The 21,760-nt window shown below is 40.1% G+C and overlaps 5 protein-coding genes across 6 annotated transcripts; all 5 read left to right on the forward strand.

Annotated features, from left to right (window-relative positions):
- Window positions 1-60: 60 nt before the first annotated feature.
- LOC137587027 (zinc finger protein 821) lies at window positions 61-2,562 on the forward strand. Its single transcript, XM_068303265.1, has one exon. The coding sequence runs from the start codon at window positions 334-336 to the stop codon at window positions 1,243-1,245; it is 912 nt and encodes a 303-aa protein (XP_068159366.1). The 5' UTR covers window positions 61-333; the 3' UTR covers window positions 1,246-2,562.
- A 322-nt stretch (window positions 2,563-2,884) lies between these two features.
- LOC137587312 (homeobox protein prospero) lies at window positions 2,885-10,749 on the forward strand. Of its 2 annotated transcripts, none has more exons than XM_068303654.1 (3): window positions 2,885-5,246; window positions 5,466-5,966; window positions 7,990-10,749. In XM_068303654.1, exons 1-3 carry the CDS (start codon window positions 4,377-4,379, stop codon window positions 9,502-9,504), a joined length of 2,886 nt encoding a protein of 961 aa, XP_068159755.1. In that variant the 5' UTR covers window positions 2,885-4,376; the 3' UTR covers window positions 9,505-10,749. The 2 variants fall into 2 exon arrangements, with proteins under 2 accessions (XP_068159755.1, XP_068159756.1); XM_068303655.1 differs by having other exon boundaries at window positions 2,886-5,360; window positions 5,667-5,966.
- Window positions 10,750-10,854: 105 nt separating this feature from the next.
- Window positions 10,855-11,943, forward strand: LOC137587314 (diphthine methyltransferase). The gene has a single exon (XM_068303657.1). It carries the CDS (start codon window positions 10,875-10,877, stop codon window positions 11,925-11,927), a length of 1,053 nt encoding a protein of 350 aa, XP_068159758.1. The 5' UTR covers window positions 10,855-10,874; the 3' UTR covers window positions 11,928-11,943.
- A 107-nt stretch (window positions 11,944-12,050) lies between these two features.
- LOC137587313 (tetratricopeptide repeat protein 17) lies at window positions 12,051-13,829 on the forward strand. Its single transcript, XM_068303656.1, has one exon. It carries the CDS (start codon window positions 12,161-12,163, stop codon window positions 13,550-13,552), a length of 1,392 nt encoding a protein of 463 aa, XP_068159757.1. The 5' UTR covers window positions 12,051-12,160; the 3' UTR covers window positions 13,553-13,829.
- Window positions 13,830-14,181: 352 nt separating this feature from the next.
- Window positions 14,182-16,743, forward strand: Tom40 (Translocase of outer membrane 40). Its single transcript, XM_068303291.1, has 4 exons — window positions 14,182-14,536; window positions 14,852-15,114; window positions 15,185-15,602; window positions 15,979-16,743. The coding sequence occupies exons 1-4, from the start codon at window positions 14,317-14,319 to the stop codon at window positions 16,116-16,118; spliced, it is 1,041 nt and encodes a 346-aa protein (XP_068159392.1). The 5' UTR covers window positions 14,182-14,316; the 3' UTR covers window positions 16,119-16,743.
- The last annotated feature ends 5,017 nt before the right edge of the window (window positions 16,744-21,760 follow it).

Consider the following 21,760-nt stretch of genomic DNA (forward strand, 5'->3'; position numbering starts at 1 on the left):
TTCCATGTGAATGGCAGCAATGGAAGTAAAGTGAACTTCCAATCAGAATATGGAAGTTTTTTTCCATATTGATTAGTTATGTCGCTTTTGTTGTTTACTCGCTGCTTATTTTTGACCAGTTAATTGCCGTGCAGACCAAAAAAAAAAAAAAACAAGAAAATAAACGAAAAAACTAACAAAATTTAATCTGGAAATCACGCAAATTATCACGGCAAAGTAAGGATTAAGAGAAAAAGCAATCCAACCAAGAAGTTAGAGCCCGCCATCGACATAGCCAAGGACATCGAAAAACCCAAGCAACTAATAGTCGCGACTCAGCGCACAAACCCCTCGATGTCCGCGGGTGTGGGAGGCGGAGGGAGCATAACCACAGATCATCATAGCCGTTTGTATTTCCTCAATTCGCCAACGGCGCCACTAACCGCACGCGATCCATTTTTCATCAAGCCAGAATACCTCAGCTATGACAGTCCCATGCACCATTTGTATCCCAGTAATCGGGGTCTTATAGAATATAATAATTATACGACAGTTGCTGCCGCCGGGGCAACAGCAGCAGCTGCAGCGGCAGCCGCATCAGCTGGCAGTGGGAGTGGTAGTGCAGCGGCAGCAGCAGCAGCAGCAGGAGCAGCAAATAGTGCCACAGTTGCGGCCGTATTGAATTTGGAACAAACGTTTCAACAGCAGCAGCAACAACAACAAGCGAATCCACACCAGCAACAACAGCAGCAGCAGGGTCATCCGCAGGATAGCAGCAATTCTGGCGGACAGCATCAACAGGCGCCGCATCCCCTGCATCATCATTTATCAACTGGCGTTGTCGTTGTCGGTGGAAGCGGTGTCAGCGGTATCCATCATCATTCGGCGCATTCATCGCAATCGTCGAGAGCTCAAAAGGCGGCACGGAGACGTAGTAACGAATCTGTCGAGGCACGCGAACGACGCTTGGAGCGGAACGCGGCACGAATGCGGGATAAACGGTCCAAGGAATCGGAGGCGGAGTATCGGGTGCGTCTGGCCAAAAATGCTGAGGCGAATCGCATCCGCCGCCAGAACGAAACGGATGTACAAAGAACCCTAAGACTGATGAAGAATGCGGCACGCCAGCGACTGCGACGAGCAAGTGAATCGAATGATGAGCGTAAAAAGCGTTTGGCCAAGGCGGCTGAACGTATGCGTGTATCCCGGGCAAGTGCACCAAAGGTGATCAAACCGCCATTAGCAGATAGGCTCAAGGGATACTGAACACGCCTGTGACCATGAGACGAATGAGAATGGATCAAACAAAAGATGGGAAAACAAATACAAAAAAGAAACACACACAAAAATGGTGGAGCAAATAGGAGCAATAGAAGGAGGAGAGGAATCGGCTTGGAGCTGGCTCCAGGCTCCACAATTTACATGGGAGAGCGGTGTCTATAAATAATTATATTTGAGAAGAGTAACAAAAACCCAAGGGAAAGTTTCAGGAGTCACTTGGAGGCACTTTTAGCTGTTAGGGCCCTGGTAATTTTTTTTAAGTTAACACTTAATAAGAGAAAAGTGAAAAAAAAAAAACAGAAAACAAAAAAAAAAAGCAACATAAAGTAAAGTATTTTTATAATGCATGCATTATATTCGTACGATATATAGTATATGTATATATATATATATACATTTATATATACGCATAGTTACATATGTATACACACACTCACACACACACACTCACACATCGTAGTCAAGTGTAAACGTATGCACGCATCCCTCTCCCCGCAAGAAGTAATGAAAACAAAAAAAAAAGAATTCATCCCCAAGCTACCCCCAATCACCCAACTCCACACCACTCCATACACACACATACACACACGCACACACATATGACTCTAAACACTATGTGTGTTTGTGTGTGTGTGCTTACATGCTAGGGTGCCTCACTGTACATAAATGCATATAGAATTGCTTTTAATAGATTCGATAACAATTGGATCCCAAAACAGATCCTTAACCCCACCCTGCCCCGCCCCGATTCTCAATTTAAGCTCGAATTCGTTTCCATGTGACCTTTTGTTCTTTTTTAACTTTATTTTCATTCTGTTCAATATTTTGCAAAAGTTCTCGAGGCACCCTAATCCTTAATCAACCCCCATATGTGAGCACACATGCATGTATATAGACGTACATCCATACATGCATAAGCCTCAGTGTGTGGTACAAGGATATGTGTGTACACACACATCATAATCCACACCCAAGTCCTCAGAGAAAAATTATATATATATAAATATATATACATATATATATATATATATATATATATATATATATACATTACGAAAGGTAAAAATAAAACTTAAGTTCTAGTCGAAATTTTAAATTGTTTTCTTTGATTTTGTTTCTTGTAATATTCTATTAATTCTTTTGTATACTTAACTCCTTTTATCAATTGTTTATTTAATGTATACTAAAACAAAAAAAATAAAACACAAATCATTAAAAACCCCAAACACAAACAAAAAGAAGACACAAAAACCAACAAAAATAAAATGAAAGTGTAATAAAGTTGCATTCACAATTTTTAAATTTTTTACTTTCTTTTTTGAATTTCTGGCGCCCATACGAAAAATCTTATCGATTTATCGATAAGATGAATAGAGGAACAAGTGAGTAATTGCAGGCTTTATGTATTTTTTTTTATATTACAGGGCTATTATAAATTAAATTCTATTTTTCAACTGCAAACTCGAGACATATATTTGAAATGTACATTTTTTTTCATAAATGCCGCGCCTGCTAAACTATTATCCAGCTATCGATAATTCTTGTGTTTGCATTTGCTGCCAGACTGGACTGGAAGCCAAATACATACACACACATACACACGCACACGCACGGCGGCATTTGTATTTATTTTTTTAATGTGTGTTGTTGTGCGGGCGCCATCAGGCATTTGCCGGAAATTTTTAATCGTTTTTTAAGTTTTAATTGAAATAAAATAAGTAAATTGTGAATACAATTTGAAGAATTGGTTGCAATATGCATATAATGCCTATTAAGCGAGGACATAAAAAGGAAAATCTACACAAATTTGATAAAATATGCCGGAAAGAGAACAATCTGTCTCTACTGCTTCTTCTTTGAAATGAGCAACAGAGATAGTTGAACGGAGTGGAAGGGAGAGAGAGAAAGAAAGAGCGAACGATAGGCTAGCCATTTTTCTGGTGTTGATTGGAAAGTGGAAGCGTGGAAAATTTGGTTAAAAACGCATAATTACATATATTGAATTTGATGTAAATCCAAAAGACAAATGTAAAAATAATATTATAATTTAACAAAGTCTATGCGCGAGTGTATGTCGCTGTGTGTGTGTGTATGTACATGCAAATTATGTGAAAAATCGATTGGAAACTAACTGGAAGATTGCTTCATTGGAAAGTAAAGGCGCGCGGGGCGCCAATTGTCATTGCTATCGAACACGAAGAAGAACAAGAACAAGAAGAAGCAGCGCAAACGGCACGCTCTGGCTACAAAAAAAATATAAAAAATATTCATCTCAATGAACGAACAAAAAGAGAAAAGAAGAAAATAACAAAAAGTGCAATAAAAGCGAAAAAAACACTTTGAATTGTGTGAGAGATAATGTGACCAATAGGAGTTTTCAAATTTTAATAATAATAGTATCCAAAAAGAATCGTTCGACTGGAATGAAACATTTGCATATGCAGCACCAGCAGCAGCAGCCGTGTGGATGAGTGCGAGAGAGAGGGCATCTAAGGAGACGAAGAAGAATGCGATGGTGGCGCGGTGGCGGGTCGCAGCAGTAGCAGCATTTAGAAACTTATTGTAAATTGATTGACAAGCGGAGGAGCAGCAGCAGCAGCAGCAGCGAAAGCAAAAGCAAAGCAAATGCGCAAAACAAAAAGGCAAAAAGAAGACCAATCAACAACTGGCTAAAGGCTAAAGCGGCTGAGCGAGACAGAACTAGGCAAAAGGCAAAAAGAGCAGGGTGCAAACGACAAAGATAGAGCGAGAGAGAGAGAGCAAGAGCGCGAAAAAGTTGTTAAAAACGCGGGCACAAAAATATACCAGAAGCAGGCAGCAGCAGCAGCAGGCACACACATTTCTTTATATAACTAATACACTAAAAAAACTCTTGAGAAACGGAAACAAAACAAACACGCCAAAAGTAAAAAAAAAAAAGAAAAGAAAACGGGAATCCGGGAGCAGAAGAGAAGAGCAAAAAAAAGTAATCCGCCAAAATAAATTGGTTTTTCTTCGATTGTTTTTTTTCTTTCTCTTACTTTAATGCGGCGCCAAACTGCAAACTGCAATTATTACAACTGAAACGAAAATAAGACGACGACAACTTTGATTGTTGTTCAGGCCCTGGCCAAATAATGGAACCAGATCCCAATGGGATAAAAATAGAGCCGACACTTGACCACCATCAGCAACAGCAGTACGCCACTCATGTCCTGGCCATCAATGGACCCAATGCCCGTTTACTTATCGAGCATCCCTCAGCGCTGTTGGTACCTTTGTCGACGCATCATCAGCAACAGCTTCAATTACAACAACAGCAGCAACAACAACAACAGCCACAACATCATCATCAACAGCAGCACCAACATTATCACCTCCAGCAACAGCAACAGGATCAACTGCAATTTCAAAATTCACAATTGCAACTTGCCTATACAACAACAGCGGCAACAACAACGGCCGCGCAACAACAACAACAGCAGCAGCAACAATTACAATTATCATTGAAACAACAACCACCACCAACACCCTTGGGTCCTACATCAAGTGTTAGTGCCAGTTCAGCCGCCTCCATATCAATAACACATCAGCAACGGTGGAACGAAAGTCCCGAGGCACGGATACGCCGTCTGGCCAGAAATGCTGAAAGGATGCGCGAGCGACGACAACGTGAGAGCGAGGATGAGTACCGAAAGCGTTTGGTACGCAACGCTGAAGCAAACCGCCAGCGACGACAAAACGAATCTGATATCGAACGAGCCATGCGTCTGGTTCGGAATGCGGCACGTCAACGGCTGCGACGAGCGATGGAATCACCGGATCAGAGGGCCAAACGTTTGGCCAAACTGGCCGAGCGTATGCGCATGTATCGGGCCAGCGAAACGACCGATCAGCGTAAAGTCCGTCTGGCCGAGATGGCAGCCCGGGCGAGACAGAGGATTGCCAACGAATCTGTGGAGGAGCGTAAGGATCGGCTGAGAAAGCTAAACGACTATGCCAAAAAGGTCAGAGAAAAGAAAAAGGTCATGAAAGGTCATGGCAGTGGCACGGGCATAACAACCGTAAATGCATCTGCATCAACGTCATCAGCAGCAGCAACCACTACGGCACAGCAGCAGGTATTGGCCGTGGCCGCTGCTGCTGCTGCCGCCGCTGCTGCTGCTGCTGCAACGGCGAGCAATTGTAATAATGAGCATAATTCAACAATAATTAATTTAAATCAGACAGCACTAAATCACAATCAGGCGACGCCGCCAACTCCGCCAACAGGTGGCAGCAGCAATGATACCACGACGACAGCAGCAGCAGCAGCGGCGGCGGCAGCGGCAGCAGCTGCCTATCAGCAGCATCAAGCCCTAACGGGTGTCGAGTATATGGGTCAAAATATGTTTCTAACACGTCCGCCTCCCATGCAATTAAAACAGGAGCCGCAAACACAGACGCAACATCAGCAGCAGCAACAAATGCAACAACTCCAGCAACAGCAGCGCTATCAGACCCAACAACAACAGCAGCAACAGGTGGCCGTTTTAGATGCAGCGACAGGTGAACCAGGCAGCATTTTCGTACAACAAATCTATGGCGGCGATACAACGGAGCCCACTGTGGTGGGCAAGGCGACAACGAAATTACTACAGGCGGCTCATGTACCGCATTTTAGTATCACTAGTCCATTGGAATTGTATCATCAGCACAAATACGCCGCCAAGAAGCAGGACCTTCAGGTGCGTATCCAGCCAGAGCAACAGCCACAGCAACCGTAAACAAAACAAAAGGCATTATCAACCGATACCGAAACCGAAATCGAAATGCAACGTATCAAAGCATCCACCACATAAGAAAAGAAAAAAAAAAACAAAAAATAAATAAGAAAAATCTAAGAATCAAAATGAAATGAAATCAAGAACACCAAAAAGAAAATCCCCCCGAGACAGAGACACAGAAAAAGAGAGAGGAGACAGAGAGAGAGGGAGTGAGGGAGGGACAGAGACAGAGACCCAGAACAAAACGAGTCGTGTGTGCCTACCTTTAAATAGTACGTAATATTTAGGAAGTATGTGTCACGATTTATGGATCGGAAACACATTACTCTTCCTCCTACTCCTACTCCTCGTCCTCCTCCTCCCCCTACTATTACCTATTATATGCCAAAAAGTAGCACAGAAAGGTCAATTCTCTGTTTATTTTGTTTTTGATTTTCATTAAGCTTTACATCGGTTTTTTTTTTAAATAAATCAAATGATTTTTAGCAACAAACAATCATATTAACAGGCAGAAACAAAGTGGCGAATCTTGATGATAATAATTGGTGGGAGGGAAATCGTTATTCGATATCGCAATTCGCGATATCAATAGTTTCAGGATCCGCCACTCCAGATAAAGGATGTTTTCAGTTAAAAAACAAAGTCATATTCTGAGAACAAAGATGGTTTTTTTAATATTTTTTAACAATGCAATTGGTTAGATGAAGTTAGTTTTTAAACCCTTTAAAAGTAAAATATATATACTCTTATAAATATATATATAGCAGCTATATTCTTTATAGTATATATAAGTTGATCTAGTCTTCAAGGAAAGTTTCGTCTATTATTAGTTTAATTTAAAGTGCTTCATTTAGGGTCGGACTTGGGGAGGGGCAATCGGAGCTTGTAGAATCACATTTGAAGTAGGCTTTTTTAATATTTCAAAAAAATTTCTAAAATTTTCTCGGCTCCGGAGCCATAAAACATATCTCTCAGCCAGCCTTGGTTGCACTTAAGATTTATTTTATTTCATTTTTTTTTTTTTTTTTTTGTAGATTGTATAGAAAATTTATCTAATAGTATATATAGAAACAGCAGGAAATCGATGTAAATGCTTAAAAAAAAATAATTAATAAAACGCACAAAAATTAAATTAATAATTAGGTTTCTAGTTTGAATTCTTTAACCCCCTTGCGCCACCCATTATTTTGTTCTTCATTTGTTTTTGTGTTTTTTTTTTTTCTCCCTTTTTTTTTTGTAAATTTTGTTTTTGATTCCCTTGGAAGACCAAAATAAGAATATGCACAAAAGAAAGCGTCGACGTCGTGTTAACTTATTTATATGCGGATATATATATATATATAATGACTTATTCAGAGATTAAGGCCCATTCCCACAATGTATGTGCATATATGCGTTTTATGAGAATTGAGGCAATATATACATATATTACATATAACTTTATATATATATATATATATACATATATATATATATATATTATTATCAATCTGAGCGAAGATATGCGGCTTTAATGTCATAAAAAAAAAAACATGACAGATTTAAAGTTTTAACTTAAAATTAACTTAACAATTTAGACATAGAGAAAACCAAAATCCCCCAATGTAGTCATGTAATTAAAGAAAAATGCAATTTTTGTAAACCAAAATTCGAATTAAAAATTGATAAAAAAAAGAAGAAAAAAACAAAAAAAATCTAACGCAGAATTGTGTATGCTCGCAGATTTGTTGTCTCCAAGTGGCTTGAAATTCAATTTTCGGTGTTCGGTATTCCATTAAAAATAATCAGATCAAAACAATTTACATAGTTCCCATCAGATCAGATTCATCATTATCTAAAAAAAAAAAAAAAAAACGAAAAAAATCTGACTTAACCTTAAATTTTCTCTCTTTACCTCTTTCTCTCTCTCTCCCTCTCTCTCTCTCTCTATCTCTCTTTCCACTTGCACTTTTGCTCGTCGTGACCTGGGTTGTTGTTGTTGCAGTCGGGAGGAGGAAATGGCAACAGTGAGACCTCAACAACGGCGACAACGTCAGCAAATGACAACAGCGGGTCTGTTAGTCTCACCCAAAATGAGGCCAAGGTCATTGTGTCAGCCGCCGCCGGGGCTTGTGGCGACCAACAGCAGCAGCAGCATCAGCAGAAAGTACTCAAAACAACAACCGGACACGCCGCACCATTGTACAATCAGTTTCCCTCCTATTTGGCCACATTTCCGGCGAATACAACAAGTACAGTGGGCGGCACCACAACATCAGCGAGTGTGGTGACCGGCGGTGGAGGTGGCGCAGGAGGAGCCGTCACCACCGGTACGGCCACTTATTATCCCATGTATCATAATGGCTTCCAAATTGGCATCGGGCCGAATGTTGTACCGCCGCCATTTACCCCGGTGCACTTTACGAATGCCAGTGGTGGCAATAGTCCGACAACAGCGGGAGGAGCAACCACCACCGGCCAATATAATATCCTGACGGCGGCAGCTACAAATCCCACGTTAACGGTCAGCGGCCTGGTGCAACCGCAACAGGAGCAAATTGTCCATACCGTTTCAGCGGGTCGGGGCAGGCCCCGGAAAATAAGCGTTGTACAGCACGAGGATCATCTGAAGGCCAATACATTACTCGAACAGGAGTTAAATCAAATGCTATCCGGTCCACAGCTGGGCGGCGGTACACAGCGGCGTGGACGTATTCATGCACAGGAACTGGACGATGGGCACATACATGTACATTCCACAACGGGTGCCGACATTGGCGGCGGTTCGAACCCGTCCACGCCGCGACGCACTGGCGTCAACAAATACGAAACGGAGGAGGAGAAACGTATACGGCTGGACAAGATGGCCGCCCATCAGCGTGCCGTTCGAGCGAATGAATCGCCCGAGCAGCGAGCAATACGACTGCAAAAATTAAGTGAACGAGCGCGACTGAAACGTGCCCAGATCCGAGCTACCGAGAATAATGATGAGCGCAAGGAGCGATTATCAAAACAAGCGGAATACGCTCGACTGCGGCGCATGCGTAGTCATACGCCGCGCAGTACAAGTAGTACGGCCAGCGCCGAATTCCGTGCCAAAACGGAGGAGGAGCCCAGTCCGGAGCAATTGTATGAGAACGATGCCGGCGGTGATAGCTTTGTCACAGTGTCCGTGAAAACGGACTCTCAACTGGATGGCGATGGTTCCAACGATCAGCAATTGTCTGCGTTGCATTTGCAACAGCATGAGTTGCAGCAGATCACCGGTGGCATCCAGCAGCCCCATCATGAGGCCATTGTGCTCAATCAGCAGCATCGTTTGATATCCCTCAGTCAGCATCATCAGCAGCAACAGCAACAACAGCAGCAGCAGCAGGGCTATGGCAAACAACTTCACACGACCACCTCAACGGCAGCAGGAGCTCCACCTGGTTCTGGTGGCGGCAATGCAACCGGTGCTCCCGAAAATAATGATATGCTTAAGATACTCGAGCCAATCATTGTGATGAAGACCAAATGAGAATCGAGAAGGCGTCACAGCCGGCCAACAATAATTCGCTAGCCCCCGCCTACCGCCTGCTCCATGGGCATCCAGTTAATAGATTCCCACATATTATACAAATAGAAGACAGCAGAGTAAAGGGCAATGTATAGGATATATATATTATCATGGCAAAGATGTAGTTATAACTAATCCTACGTTTCAATACCCTTGCAGCATGATGATTTATACTTTAGAGATGGGTATGATGGGGGAATCGGACTCTTTAACGCACAATGTAAAGTATATATGCTATATTTGTCTATCCGTCTGTCTGTTTGTCGACTTTATTTTTAGTTTTCGACCTATCTGACTAAATGTTGAAGCATTATAGATATAGATATAAACTCCTCTTCCCCCTACCCATCAGCCTCAACCTCAACCTCAATACCAAGCGCAAAGGTAATTGGTAAAACTTATTTAAGGGATCGGCGAACTGCAAGTGTATATATATACATACATATATATATATATATATATATATAATTTTATATAACTATATATATATACAAATCGGTATACCGATAAATAGCATATGCAAATTTTACTTTGTTTTATTTTTTTGATACGATTTATATATGTAAGAGAAAGATTTTGTGTGTTAGTGAAGTTTTGTACAGAATATTCCCCTAATTCCTCATTCCTTTTTCGTTTCAATTATGTCTCTCCTCACCCCCTCCCATCTACACCAGCAGAAGATGTCTTAATCAAGCATCTTTTTGTAATAGGCTAGGCTTTTATTGAGCTTATTTTTTAAATGGGTTTTTTTTTTCATCTGATTTGTAGTTTTTTTTATTTTATGTAATTATTATGTGCTGTTCAACAAGAAATAACTTAGTGTAAGTGCAATAATTGGATGCCCATGCTGCAGATCTCTGGTTAGTGATATATGATAACAGAGGCAAAGGCGTGGCGCTAACATCCTCCCCCACACACACACAGACACACACATACTACTCCTACTTCTGTACCACCCCTCCATAAAATTACGAATTAGTTTTCTGAGTGAGCAGCTAACATTTATTTGAGTGGATAACGATAAACACACGGTGTGCAATGTATTAAGAAGAGATCAACAACCTTAACCTAAACTAAAAACTAAAGCTAATCAAGAATATTGTAGAGCATAAACAGAGCACTAAGTAGAATTACATGTATTAATGATTAATTTTTTAAAAGTAGCAAAACAAAAGCAACAAATAAATCTTATAAGAAAATATCAAATGTGATTGCATTTAATTTGTAAATTCAAATTTCGATTTAAATTGAATTCAAATTCGATTAAGCAACAGACAAAAAAAGAAAACGATTTTTGGGGCCACTTTGTGACTGAGTGGCAACTCTGAAAAATGGCCAAGTTTAGAACATTGCACAGCGTGGATACGGAGTACTCGGCTGATTCGGTGGAATGGTGTCCAGGATTGGATTATTTTGTCTGTGGTACATATCAGCTGGTCCAGGCAGAGGAGGTGTCGGATGAAGATGAAGCTACGAAACGCCGAAAGGGTCGCATTTATCTATATAAATTTAGTGCTATTGCCGACTGTGAGTTAGAGAAGTTGCAGACTCTGGAGACGGCAGCTATTCTGGACATGAAATGGTTGCCAACCCAATGCAATACAGAGAGTGGACCTCTTTTGGCCACAGTTAATGCCATCGGTCAGTTGGAAATCTATGAATTAAATGAAGAGGCGGAAGAACTGCAGAGACGCACGTGTCTTAATATAGAGGAAAGTGAATCGGAGACTCCTCCATTAGCCTTGGCCTTGGACTGGCAACGTCAGGAAAATGGTATTCAGCTTATTGTTTCCGATTCTCGGGGTAATCTGAATCTGCTGTCTTACATCCAGACGGGTGATAACCTATCTAAAGTACGTTCCTGGCATGCTCATGAGTTTGAGGCTTGGACGTGTGCATTTGATCGTTGGACACCACATCGTGTGTTCAGTGGTGGCGATGATGGTCTCCTGCGGGCGTATGACTTAAGGACCGAGCAACTGGCATGGACAAACAAGGCTCATATGGCAGGTGTAACCTGTCTACTGAGTCATCCGCGGCTGGAACATAATCTTATCACCGGCAGCTATGATGAGCAAGTGCGCCTGTTTGATACACGGCAAATGAAACAGTCTTTAGCCGAACTGAATGTAGAGGGTGGTGTTTGGCGCTTAAAACCTCATCCTGAGCGCGACGATCTTATCCTTACGGCATGCATGTACAAGAATTTCAGTTTGGTTGGATTAAAGGAAACAAATTTGACTTTGCTGGGCACTTATGAGGAGCATGAGAGCATATGTTACGGTGCGGATTGGTCACCAAAACTATCCGATGGATTATTTCATATGGCAACTTGTTCATTTTATGACCACAAACTATGTGTAAGCAGCTTGCAGCTGGAATAAAAATCCACAAAAAATATTTTAATAATTGAATTTAAATCTTGACCAAATGTTGCCGATTTGGTTATCGATAAATTTGTTAGTTTTAAAATTGATGGTGTTGCCAAATGGAAAATTAAATTCCCCGACCCGACATCTGGCAACCACGGATCGGCTTTTATTTACCAAAAATTGTTGCTAATATTTTGAATGAAATCTGCGGTATCTTAACTGAAAAGCAGCCTGGTCCGGGCAATATGCGGCTCTGTCAGTACCTTGTAGTCGCCTTCGCCCTAATGACATGCTCGGCCAGCAACCATTGGGTGCTCAAGGACGAGCGAATCGTGCAGAAGCTGGATTCCCCTTTCCACATGCGTGAGCCGCAGAATCTGGCGGCCTTCTTAGAGCAAATACGCTACAATGAATATGTGGAGCGATCCTATTTGGATTTGCTGCGCAAACGGGAGCAGATAGTCGAACATTTGCGTTTCTCAATGCGCTTTGGAGAGGATCTGGCTGAACAGGCCAAATGTGCCATGGATTACTATATGCTGGAGAAGCGTATGTCGTATTTAAAGATCACCCCGGATCAACTAAAGCGTATTAATTTGCCCGAAGGACAAAAGGATCTGAATCAAGCCCAGATTAGAGAACGATCCCAGGAAGAGCCCATATGCACCAAGTACCAGGAGCTGCCAGTGGGTCCGTCCACCTACGATCACCTGGAGAGTTTTCATCCAGATGTCATTGAGTCGGCGTATGTGGAGCGTGAGCATGACAATAATATAGGCACAGCGACGGTGGAGTTGACGCGACGCTTTGCCTCCGATGGATTGCAACATCATCCGGGATCATGGAAATTTCATACTCTGAGCTCCTATTACTGGCGTATGCGTGGCAACGCACGACAGGCTCTGCCATGTGCTCGCATTGCAGTTATGCTGGCGCCTCCAATGTTTCGGGACATTCCGCTGCTCTCACTGGGCACTATTCTTTTTCGCATGGGTCGTCTGGCGGATGCAGATCTATTGCTTACAGCCGCCGTAGAGCATGCTCCGCTTGTGGCCGAGAATCATGTGGTCCTTGCATCGGCACTGGCCATGAAGCATGATTTTAATCGGTCGCTGCAGCATTTTGATGAGGCCGAACGTCTTGATCCAAGTACATTGCCACGAACCCAGCAGGTGCGAAATTTTATCAGTTGCCTGGAGAATCTTACCAAGAAGACATCCAAAATGTACAGTTACGTTAAATATATGAAGAACGAGGTGAAGGAGTTCAAAAAGCTCAAATATCACATATCGCAGAATCATGAGCGATTAATCCAGCAGCAGTTGCCATTGGGAGCTAGACGTTTTCTCGATTTAAAGCACTCAAATAATGATGATCTACATCGTCGTGGGCAATACTGCAGTACACGGACACCAAATGGCTCCGATGAGCCGGTACTCTTCTGTGACTTCTATTCGGATATGCAAATGCGACTGGAGAGCAAAGATGTCGATATTGATGTACTCGAGCGTGATTTAAAGGCCAATACTGATGCTGTAATTCGGCAGGTGTCTACCGAAATACGCAAGCAATTTAATTTGGAGCAGCTAAAGGCCGCTAAAGCCCAAATGCCAGCAAAGGCCACCAAGACCACGTAGAATGATCCAATCCAATCCAAGGACAATGCCCAAATGCATTCCCAATGCAACAATGTCACAAATTAGCTTTTAAATTGTTTCTAGAATATTTATGTATGGATGTATATGTGTTGTGTGAATGTAGGTATATTAAATATATATTTATATCTATATAGGATTAGTTTAAGTCATCAGGTATAGTTTAAAGATTTGGTTTTTTATTTGTGCATGTTATTTGTAAATTATATATATTATTATATAGAATGTAATAAATTCCCCAAGCGGTCTTTATATAAAATATTTGGGACTTGTAGACCTACATAAAAATATATTTATAAAAGATTTTATTATACTTACTAAACAAATTAGTATCTTTTGCTTTTTTACACCATGTAAAATAATCTTATCCCTTTAATTGTTGGCCTAGGATCTATTTGGTTGATGGCTCTCGTCATAAACCGACCATCGGCTCTAGTCTATTCCATATATACCCAATACCCAAGGTATCCGACATAGATAGGAACCTGGAAAACATATTTAAATGTAACTGTCAAGTTAATGTCAATTACATCGATATGTATCGATAAATTTCACTGCAAACAATCTGGCCACACTTTCTTTCTAGCTCTTTCTCACGCACACAGAGATATGCTGACACACAGACATACACACAGCTAGGCACAATAGGGCACCCGTAGCGCGTGCAACTTTTTAAAATTTGAGCGAAATAAAAGAGATTTGTTCGATTTAAAGAAATAAAATTATATTTAACTAAAACAAATAAAATGGGTAATGTGCTAGCGGCCTCATCTGGAACTGGGCCAGGTCTCAATAGCAGTGTGGCAGCCAGCCTCGGACTGCCTGAGCCGGCCCCAGAGCAACCACAGCAGAGTAGCCGCAGTGCTGCTGCTGCCGAGAATAGTGGAGTCTCTGCCAAAACTACCTCCAAAGATGCCGCACTGGAGAATCCCGGGACTGTTGAGGAGTTGCACAAGAAATGCAAAGGTAAGTCTATGCAACATTTTCATAGAGAATATTTGCAAAAAAAAGAACGAAACTATGAGGTGATGACATAACCTACAAGGGGCATGTGTGGGGTGTTGTGAAAGAGTGGGCCACCGTTAAAAGGGGATAGGGAGGGCAGGGGACACACATACACACACACACACGCACACAATGGTGAGGTGCGTGTGTGCGTATGTGTTTTTGGCTTTGATTATGCATTATCAGTAAACTCAAAACTGACAAACTGAACTGAATTGCTCCATCTCACTCACTCTCTTTGCTCTTTTATCTCTTTCTCCTATTTTTTTTTTGTAGATATCCAGGCTATTACCTTTGAGGGCGCTAAAATTATGTTAAACAAGGGCTTGAGCAATCATTTTCAGGTATCGCATACAATCAATATGAGCACGACGGCCCCAAGTGGCTATCGCTTTGGTGCCACCTATGTGGGTACTAAACAATACAGTCCTACGGAAGCCTTCCCAGTTCTATTGGGTGACATCGATCCATCTGGCAATTTGAATGCCAATGTTATACATCAGTTTTCGCCCCGTTTACGCTGCAAATTTGCCTCGCAGGTAAGTTTAGATGCGCAAGAACAAACCAAATGGGACTTTATTAACCTGTTTTTCCTTTTGGATTAATTAGATCCAGGATTCCAAGATGGTCGCTTCACAGTTGACCACCGATTATCGTGGCGATGATTTTACCGCCTCCATAACTCTAGGAAATCCCAGTATATTTACCAATTCGGGTGTCATTGTTGGACAATATCTGCAATCGGTCACACAGCGTGTTGCTTTGGGCGCCGAATTGGCCTATCAATATGGGCCAAATGTTCCGGGACGTCAGATAGCTATTGTGTCGGCTGTGGGTCGCTATGCGGCCGGTGATTCAACCTGGTCAGGCACTCTGGGCCAAAGTGGCTTGCATTTGTGCTACTATCAAAAAGCTAGCGATCAATTGCAGATTGGCGTCGAAGTGGAGACCAGTCTGCGTATGCAGGAATCGGTGGCAACAATCGCCTATCAGATTGATTTGCCCAAGGCTGATTTAGTGTTCAGAGGTAAGTGTTTGTAAAATTACTTAACTTTTGCATTGTCATTCCAATCTAAAAGGCGTTTATGAATACTCTTAGTCTATCTATCTATCTTTCATTGATTTATAAGTGATTTAATATGCATTAGTGTATGTTACAAAATCCTTTGTCAATTTGGCATCTGTCAAACTTATTTGATTATTATGATATGTAAAATTGAAGATACATATGTACATATAAATAGCTAAAAGATATATGTATTGGTTTATAGCTAAAAGAAAGTTGTCTTAGTTCTTAAACAAACAAAAATGTAGAGAAGTGATTTAATTAATGAATTCAGTTTCCTCACTTCCTTACTTAATATCCTTATTTATTTATTTAACTCTGCATTCTTTCATTTCAGGCTCTATTGATTCAAATTGGCACATTTCTGGTGTGCTGGAAAAACGCCTACAGCCATTGCCATTCTCGTTTTTATTAAGTGGACGAATGAATCATGTTAAGAATAACTTTAGACTCGGCTGTGGACTAATGATTGGTTAAACAGCCCAATTACAAACAGTGTACCATCCTTTTCATACACACACCCAAACACACACACACACACACACACACAACCCAAAGCATCCTTCCAACACAAACGCCATCAACAGAAATCATCGACAGATAGCTAAAAACAAAAACAAACAAAAAATTAAAAAAAAAAAAAAACCAAGAAATATCAAACCACCAAACTGAACTGAATTCTTCTGATCAGGCCCTTTTTTTTGTTGTAATCTTTTTTTTTTTTTTTGTTTTGTTGTCTTTGATTAAATGACTTTTGTGTTAAACTTGTAAAATATGCAGATATATATACAACATTATGGAGACAACAAAACTGAACAGAAGAATTCGTTCCACTCCTCAATATAGAAGTCAATAATAATTCCAATTGGTCGCTCTGCGTCCCCGTTAAGGTTTTTTTTTTTTTTTTTTTTCTTGTTTTTGCAACAAATTTTGTACAATTTTCATACAAAATCTTAAAGCATTTATGGAAACTTCAAGAAAATTTTGTTTGCAATTTCCCAACCACAAACACAATTACACACACAACAAAAACAACAACAACAAATTGGTAATAAAAAGCTGCTTTAAGTTTATAATTAATAAATTAATTTTTAAAATATTATTGAAATTTGTTAAAAACATTTGATTAAAACAAATTTTTGGCCAAAGGCCAAGAAAAACAACAACAAACACAACACATGAAAACAAAAGAAATAAGAAGAGAACATGAGAAACGTATGTAAGAAGGGGGGAAAAAGTATAACTATTTATGTTAAATATGGTTTATAATATTAAAATTTGCACATTGTTCCCAAAATGAAAAAAAAAAACAAAACAAAAGATCATCAAGAACCGCAACTACCAACTGAAGACGAATGAGAAGATGTGAACATAAACTAAATAGGATTTTAGTAAATAAAAAAAGAACAAAATTATTAATTAAATTAAACATTTCAAACAGATATTTCTTTTAAAAACGTGTACAATACAATTTATATTAAAATGTGTATTCCTCTTAAATAATTCTTCCCTGCAGCTGCCATTGAATTAAGAGCTAAACTTTGAGCCTTTTGAGGACCAAATTAAAATGGGTAAATCAATAAATATTAACTTCTAAATTGCTATAAATTACAATAATTAGTTATTATATCAGCAGCAGGAGCAAACGACGTAAAACCTTTTAAAAACAAATGGAAATCACATTTTTATACTATGCGCTATGAGGGAAAAAGATAAAATCACTTAAATTAAACTTGTTCATGGGATATATTTTACGATTTTAATTGGAATTATTATATCTTATACACATAAGTATTAAACTAGTTTGTTCCTTTGCAATTGAATGTAGATTTTGTTAATCAAGAGCAATCTCTTATCCAGATATTCCTAAGGATATTAAATAGCCACAAATCAACAAGATTAAACGCATTCGACCATTACTTGGACGCCTAACAAATGGGAGTCCAATGCAATCGAATGCGAGAGCTGCATCAAAAGAGTCAGTTAAACAGGACTGCTTTGGCAATGCTTTTATCAATTTTATCGTTTTCATGTCCTGATTGGATTCGATGGGATTGACATGTCTATTATCTTGCCTCATTGGCTCTCTCGTGGGTTGACTATGTATATAGGTTAGACAAAACAAACAACATAGTCTTACCAATAGGCTTATTCTCTGTTAATCTATAGAATAGTCCAAATATTTCCTGCTGCGCCTTGCACTTGGTATATGTATGTAAGTAGAGGACCAGTCCTGATCTGGACACATCCCCACATGGATCCTTTTAGCCGGACGTCTAGTGTCGCAAAAGGTTTTAGGATAGTTCAGATTAACAAGACATTCCTTTTTGTGATGAAAACTGTAAAGGATCCATGTCTTCAAATCAAATCGCTGATATTTTTGGCTTCCAGGTATGGTATATTTCGGATTCAGATGGATCAGATCGTTATATTATATAGCTTCCACAGAAACAGGGTCATTCCTTGGAAGATTGGGCAACTATGCATATCGGCTTGGACAAAGTTATCTCTGGCTCTCTAGTTTAATTCGAGTTACATTTTAAAAGGAACCAATCTATATAATAATTCTATTGAATTTGTCCTGTAGGAAAGGAAAACCTTTAAAGGGTATACAAATTTCGACAAAGTCCTCTAGTTGTTGATGTTGTTGTTGTTGATGTTGCTGCTGCTTTGCAAGTGTTCCAGCTGCTGTCGTCCTTGCCGTCCTTGTTGTCGTCAGTCCAATATTGTTTAGATAAGAAAATGTTGCCACACATACGAGCATGGAGAATGGAGTTGCCTCTGTTTTGTGCATTGCTTTTTTGCTACTTTGCCCCGTCCAAAGTCCACACACACACACTCTAAACACCCACCCACCAACACACACACACCAAACATCGTTTTGTCTGTCAATTGCCTTTTGAACATTTTCCTTTCGTGGTCCTTTTGCGGAATGCAATTTGAACTTTGCGCCAACACACAAAAAGTAAAGAAAAAGCAACACAGAGAAGGGAAAACAAAAATGAGCAGCCCACCATCCATGCCATCTTTTGCATAAAACCCTTTTCTTTGCGATAAGCAGGACAACCAGGACTACTATGTTCATATTTTCTGCAAAAATGTTCAACGCTCTTTCGTTTTACCCTTTTTTTTTGGATTGTTTTTTGCTTTGCATTATGCAAGCTGCGAAAGCTGCTTGCCAATTCAATTGGCCCAGGCAAGAAGACACTATGGTCCTTACCAGGGACAAGTGCGGGGAAAGTGGCAAAGGAAAAACTCATTATCATATAAAATGGGCAATGCTCCAAAGGGAATAACGACTAATTACAACTGAATGGAATTCGTCTAACAATGTGCTAAAATGTTTCATTTATTTATTTTTGTAAAATGCAACAAATGATTGACACGAATTTCAAACCATTGGTCCTTTTTCAAAGGACCCCCCCCAAACCCCCCAGGGCAACGCCTATGGCCATAATGAGACCTTTGAGCGTCAGCTTAAGCTCATAAAGGCTTCATCAAGTGGCCAACCCGAAAGCTTAAGTGCTAGTCAAACTGTAAGAAAGGCAGAATGTGAATGAGCTTTCAAATGTTTCTAAGCCAACGCGTCGGGCTTAGTTAGTAATTAGTAAATCTCATCCTCATCTCCATTCTCTCTGCCGACGCGTCTTCGGTTTTGCAAATTTTTTGAAAATTAAATTTTAAGTCTTTAACACATTTGAAACTGAAATCTCATTGAAATATTTAACAAGAACAAGAATCGTATACAAATTTGAGAAACTTATTTTTGAGTTTTGAAATCTTTTCTTAAGTTTGAAATAGAATTTGTCTTAAATTTTCTCAAGTTTTTGAAGCTTACTTAAAGTTTACTTAATTTGTTGGACTAAATATATAAATATTTTGAAGGCAAGTTTTTTATTTTTGATTAGAAATTGTCTTGTTTTTTTAACAATTTTGAATTATGCCTTTTTGAGATGTTGATTGCCCAATTAGAAACAACAAAAAATTAATAGACTTTAAGCCATTTTATCAAATCCGTATGCATGTGTGTGGGTGAGGGTCTGTGTATGTGTGTGTGTGTGTGTGTGTATGCTGCATATTTACGCCAACTTTAGTTATTTGAATTACGTGACTTCAGCAACAGTTCTATGACTGAGTTAAACAGCGCCGAGACTGGCGCAAACACACACACACGCACACACACACCATTATATATATTTGCTTAAACTTTGTGCAATTTTTTAAGCACACACACACACACATACACAGATGCATGCGTATTACTTACTTACTCGTACTTACTATCTGTCTGTTGATTACACATGCACGTAAAAAAATATTGAAGCAGTCACGACACAAAGTTGAGGAAGGTAGCGGAGTACAAGTTGTACACAACAGCAAGAAGGAACAAACGAGATACAGCATGAGCGAGAGAGAGATAGAAAGAGAGAGAGCTAGTATTGAGATGAAAAAGAGTGAGAGGACCAACGAGCATACTCGTTAATTCTATTTATTCGTTGAAGAAGAGTAAAGAAATTTGTTTTTACTCGTTATTTAACTTCCTTCGATGAAATGAGATACCTTTCATACACTCGTTACTTATGAAATGGTTGACTGAATTGAGTAAAGACTGATTGAATTTTCTTCTTAATCTCTCAACCTCATTAAAGCTTAACCAAGAATCGATATCTGATTCATCAGATCATTGATCATCCTTCAAATATATTGAATATTATTTCTGAAGAAGTCTTTTAGGGTATTCAATTCTGTTTGCAAGACGTCTGCATTATGTCCTATATCTTCGTCTACGCCATTTGAACTCACCAACTTGCCGCTGCTGTTGCTGTTGTTGTTGTTGTTCTTGTTCTTGTTGTTATTTATTTTTTATTTTTTTGGCTTTGAGTTTTTAGCCTTAAGCCAAATAAGTGTTTTAGCCATCATGCAGTCGAGAGATAGTACTTAGTAAGTAGTAGATGGTAGCCGAGGAATGTATGTTCTAGTGAAGAAGTGAAAGAGAGGTTTAGTTGTGCGGGAGGAGGGGATGGCGGAGAGTGAAAAGGAGGTTAACATGGAGTGTGAGTGGAAGTGGCACTGGGCCACGTTGTTGCAGCACCAGCAGAAGCCGGATGTTGCCACGACAGCTGCAGGAAACTCTAACTCACTTACATAAACAGCCAAGCAGCTACCAGCTGCACCTTCATGGCATATCTCTCTCTCTCCCTCTCTGTGTGTGTGTGTGTCTGTGAATTGTTGAAAAGTTAGCAATAGATTTTTAACGGAAGTTGCACATGTGCGCACGTGTTTTGCCCAAAAATAAGGAAAAACAAGCAGAAAAAAAACGGAAAACAGAGTGAAAAAAAAAAAAAATGTTTCTAGCCATCTCTAACGTCTTGGCTGGGTGGGGGGAACAAAACCCTGTAATTAAGGCTTTTTAGAGTTGGGGGCGTGGCACATCATCATCATTCAAAGCTCAACAAAGATTAGGCCCACCAGATTATTGCTGCTGTCTGCTACTTTCCTCATCTATTCTCTCTCTCTCTCTCTCTGTCTCTCTCAACTCTTCTTCCTTTACATTTTTGTCTCAAGCTTGCGTTTCGCATTTCATTTTCTTCTTTCAAGTCTTCTTTCTTGCGTGTGCGAGTCTACTTAACGAAAATTTATGTCTCTACTGCTGCTGCTGACATATTTACCACTTTAGTGGGTAACTCATTCTCCATCCCCTTCACCAATTATGAGGGGAAACGAAGTGGAATGAATTTCCATTTCTTTCACTGACATTCTCAATGTTTTTCGCGTGTGTAATTTAATGGAAAACTCGTTGAGGATCCCCTAACTGTCTCTCTCTCTCTCTCTGTCTCTTTCTCTTCCTCTCTGTGTGGCTCGTAAATGAAAACGAAAAAGAAATTAATGCATAATAAATGTTTGTATGTTCAAATGATATGCCTATTTGTCACTCTTCATGCCCAAAGGGCACAACAGAGATTGTGAGGTTGAAGATGTTGGATGTACATAGTTGAGGGCGTGGTCGTCCTCCTCCTCATTGCTGTTTGTGGCAATCGAGGCGTAAATAAGTTAATCTTAGCCTTATTCTTTGCCACAATTATCGCTAAGACAGCTGAAACTGAATGGCAAATTTTTTG

This window comes from Drosophila tropicalis, unplaced genomic scaffold (genome assembly GCF_018151085.1).
Source record: "Drosophila tropicalis isolate 14030-0801.00 unplaced genomic scaffold, ASM1815108v1 contig_158, whole genome shotgun sequence".
NCBI lineage: Eukaryota > Metazoa > Arthropoda > Insecta > Diptera > Drosophilidae > Drosophila > Drosophila tropicalis.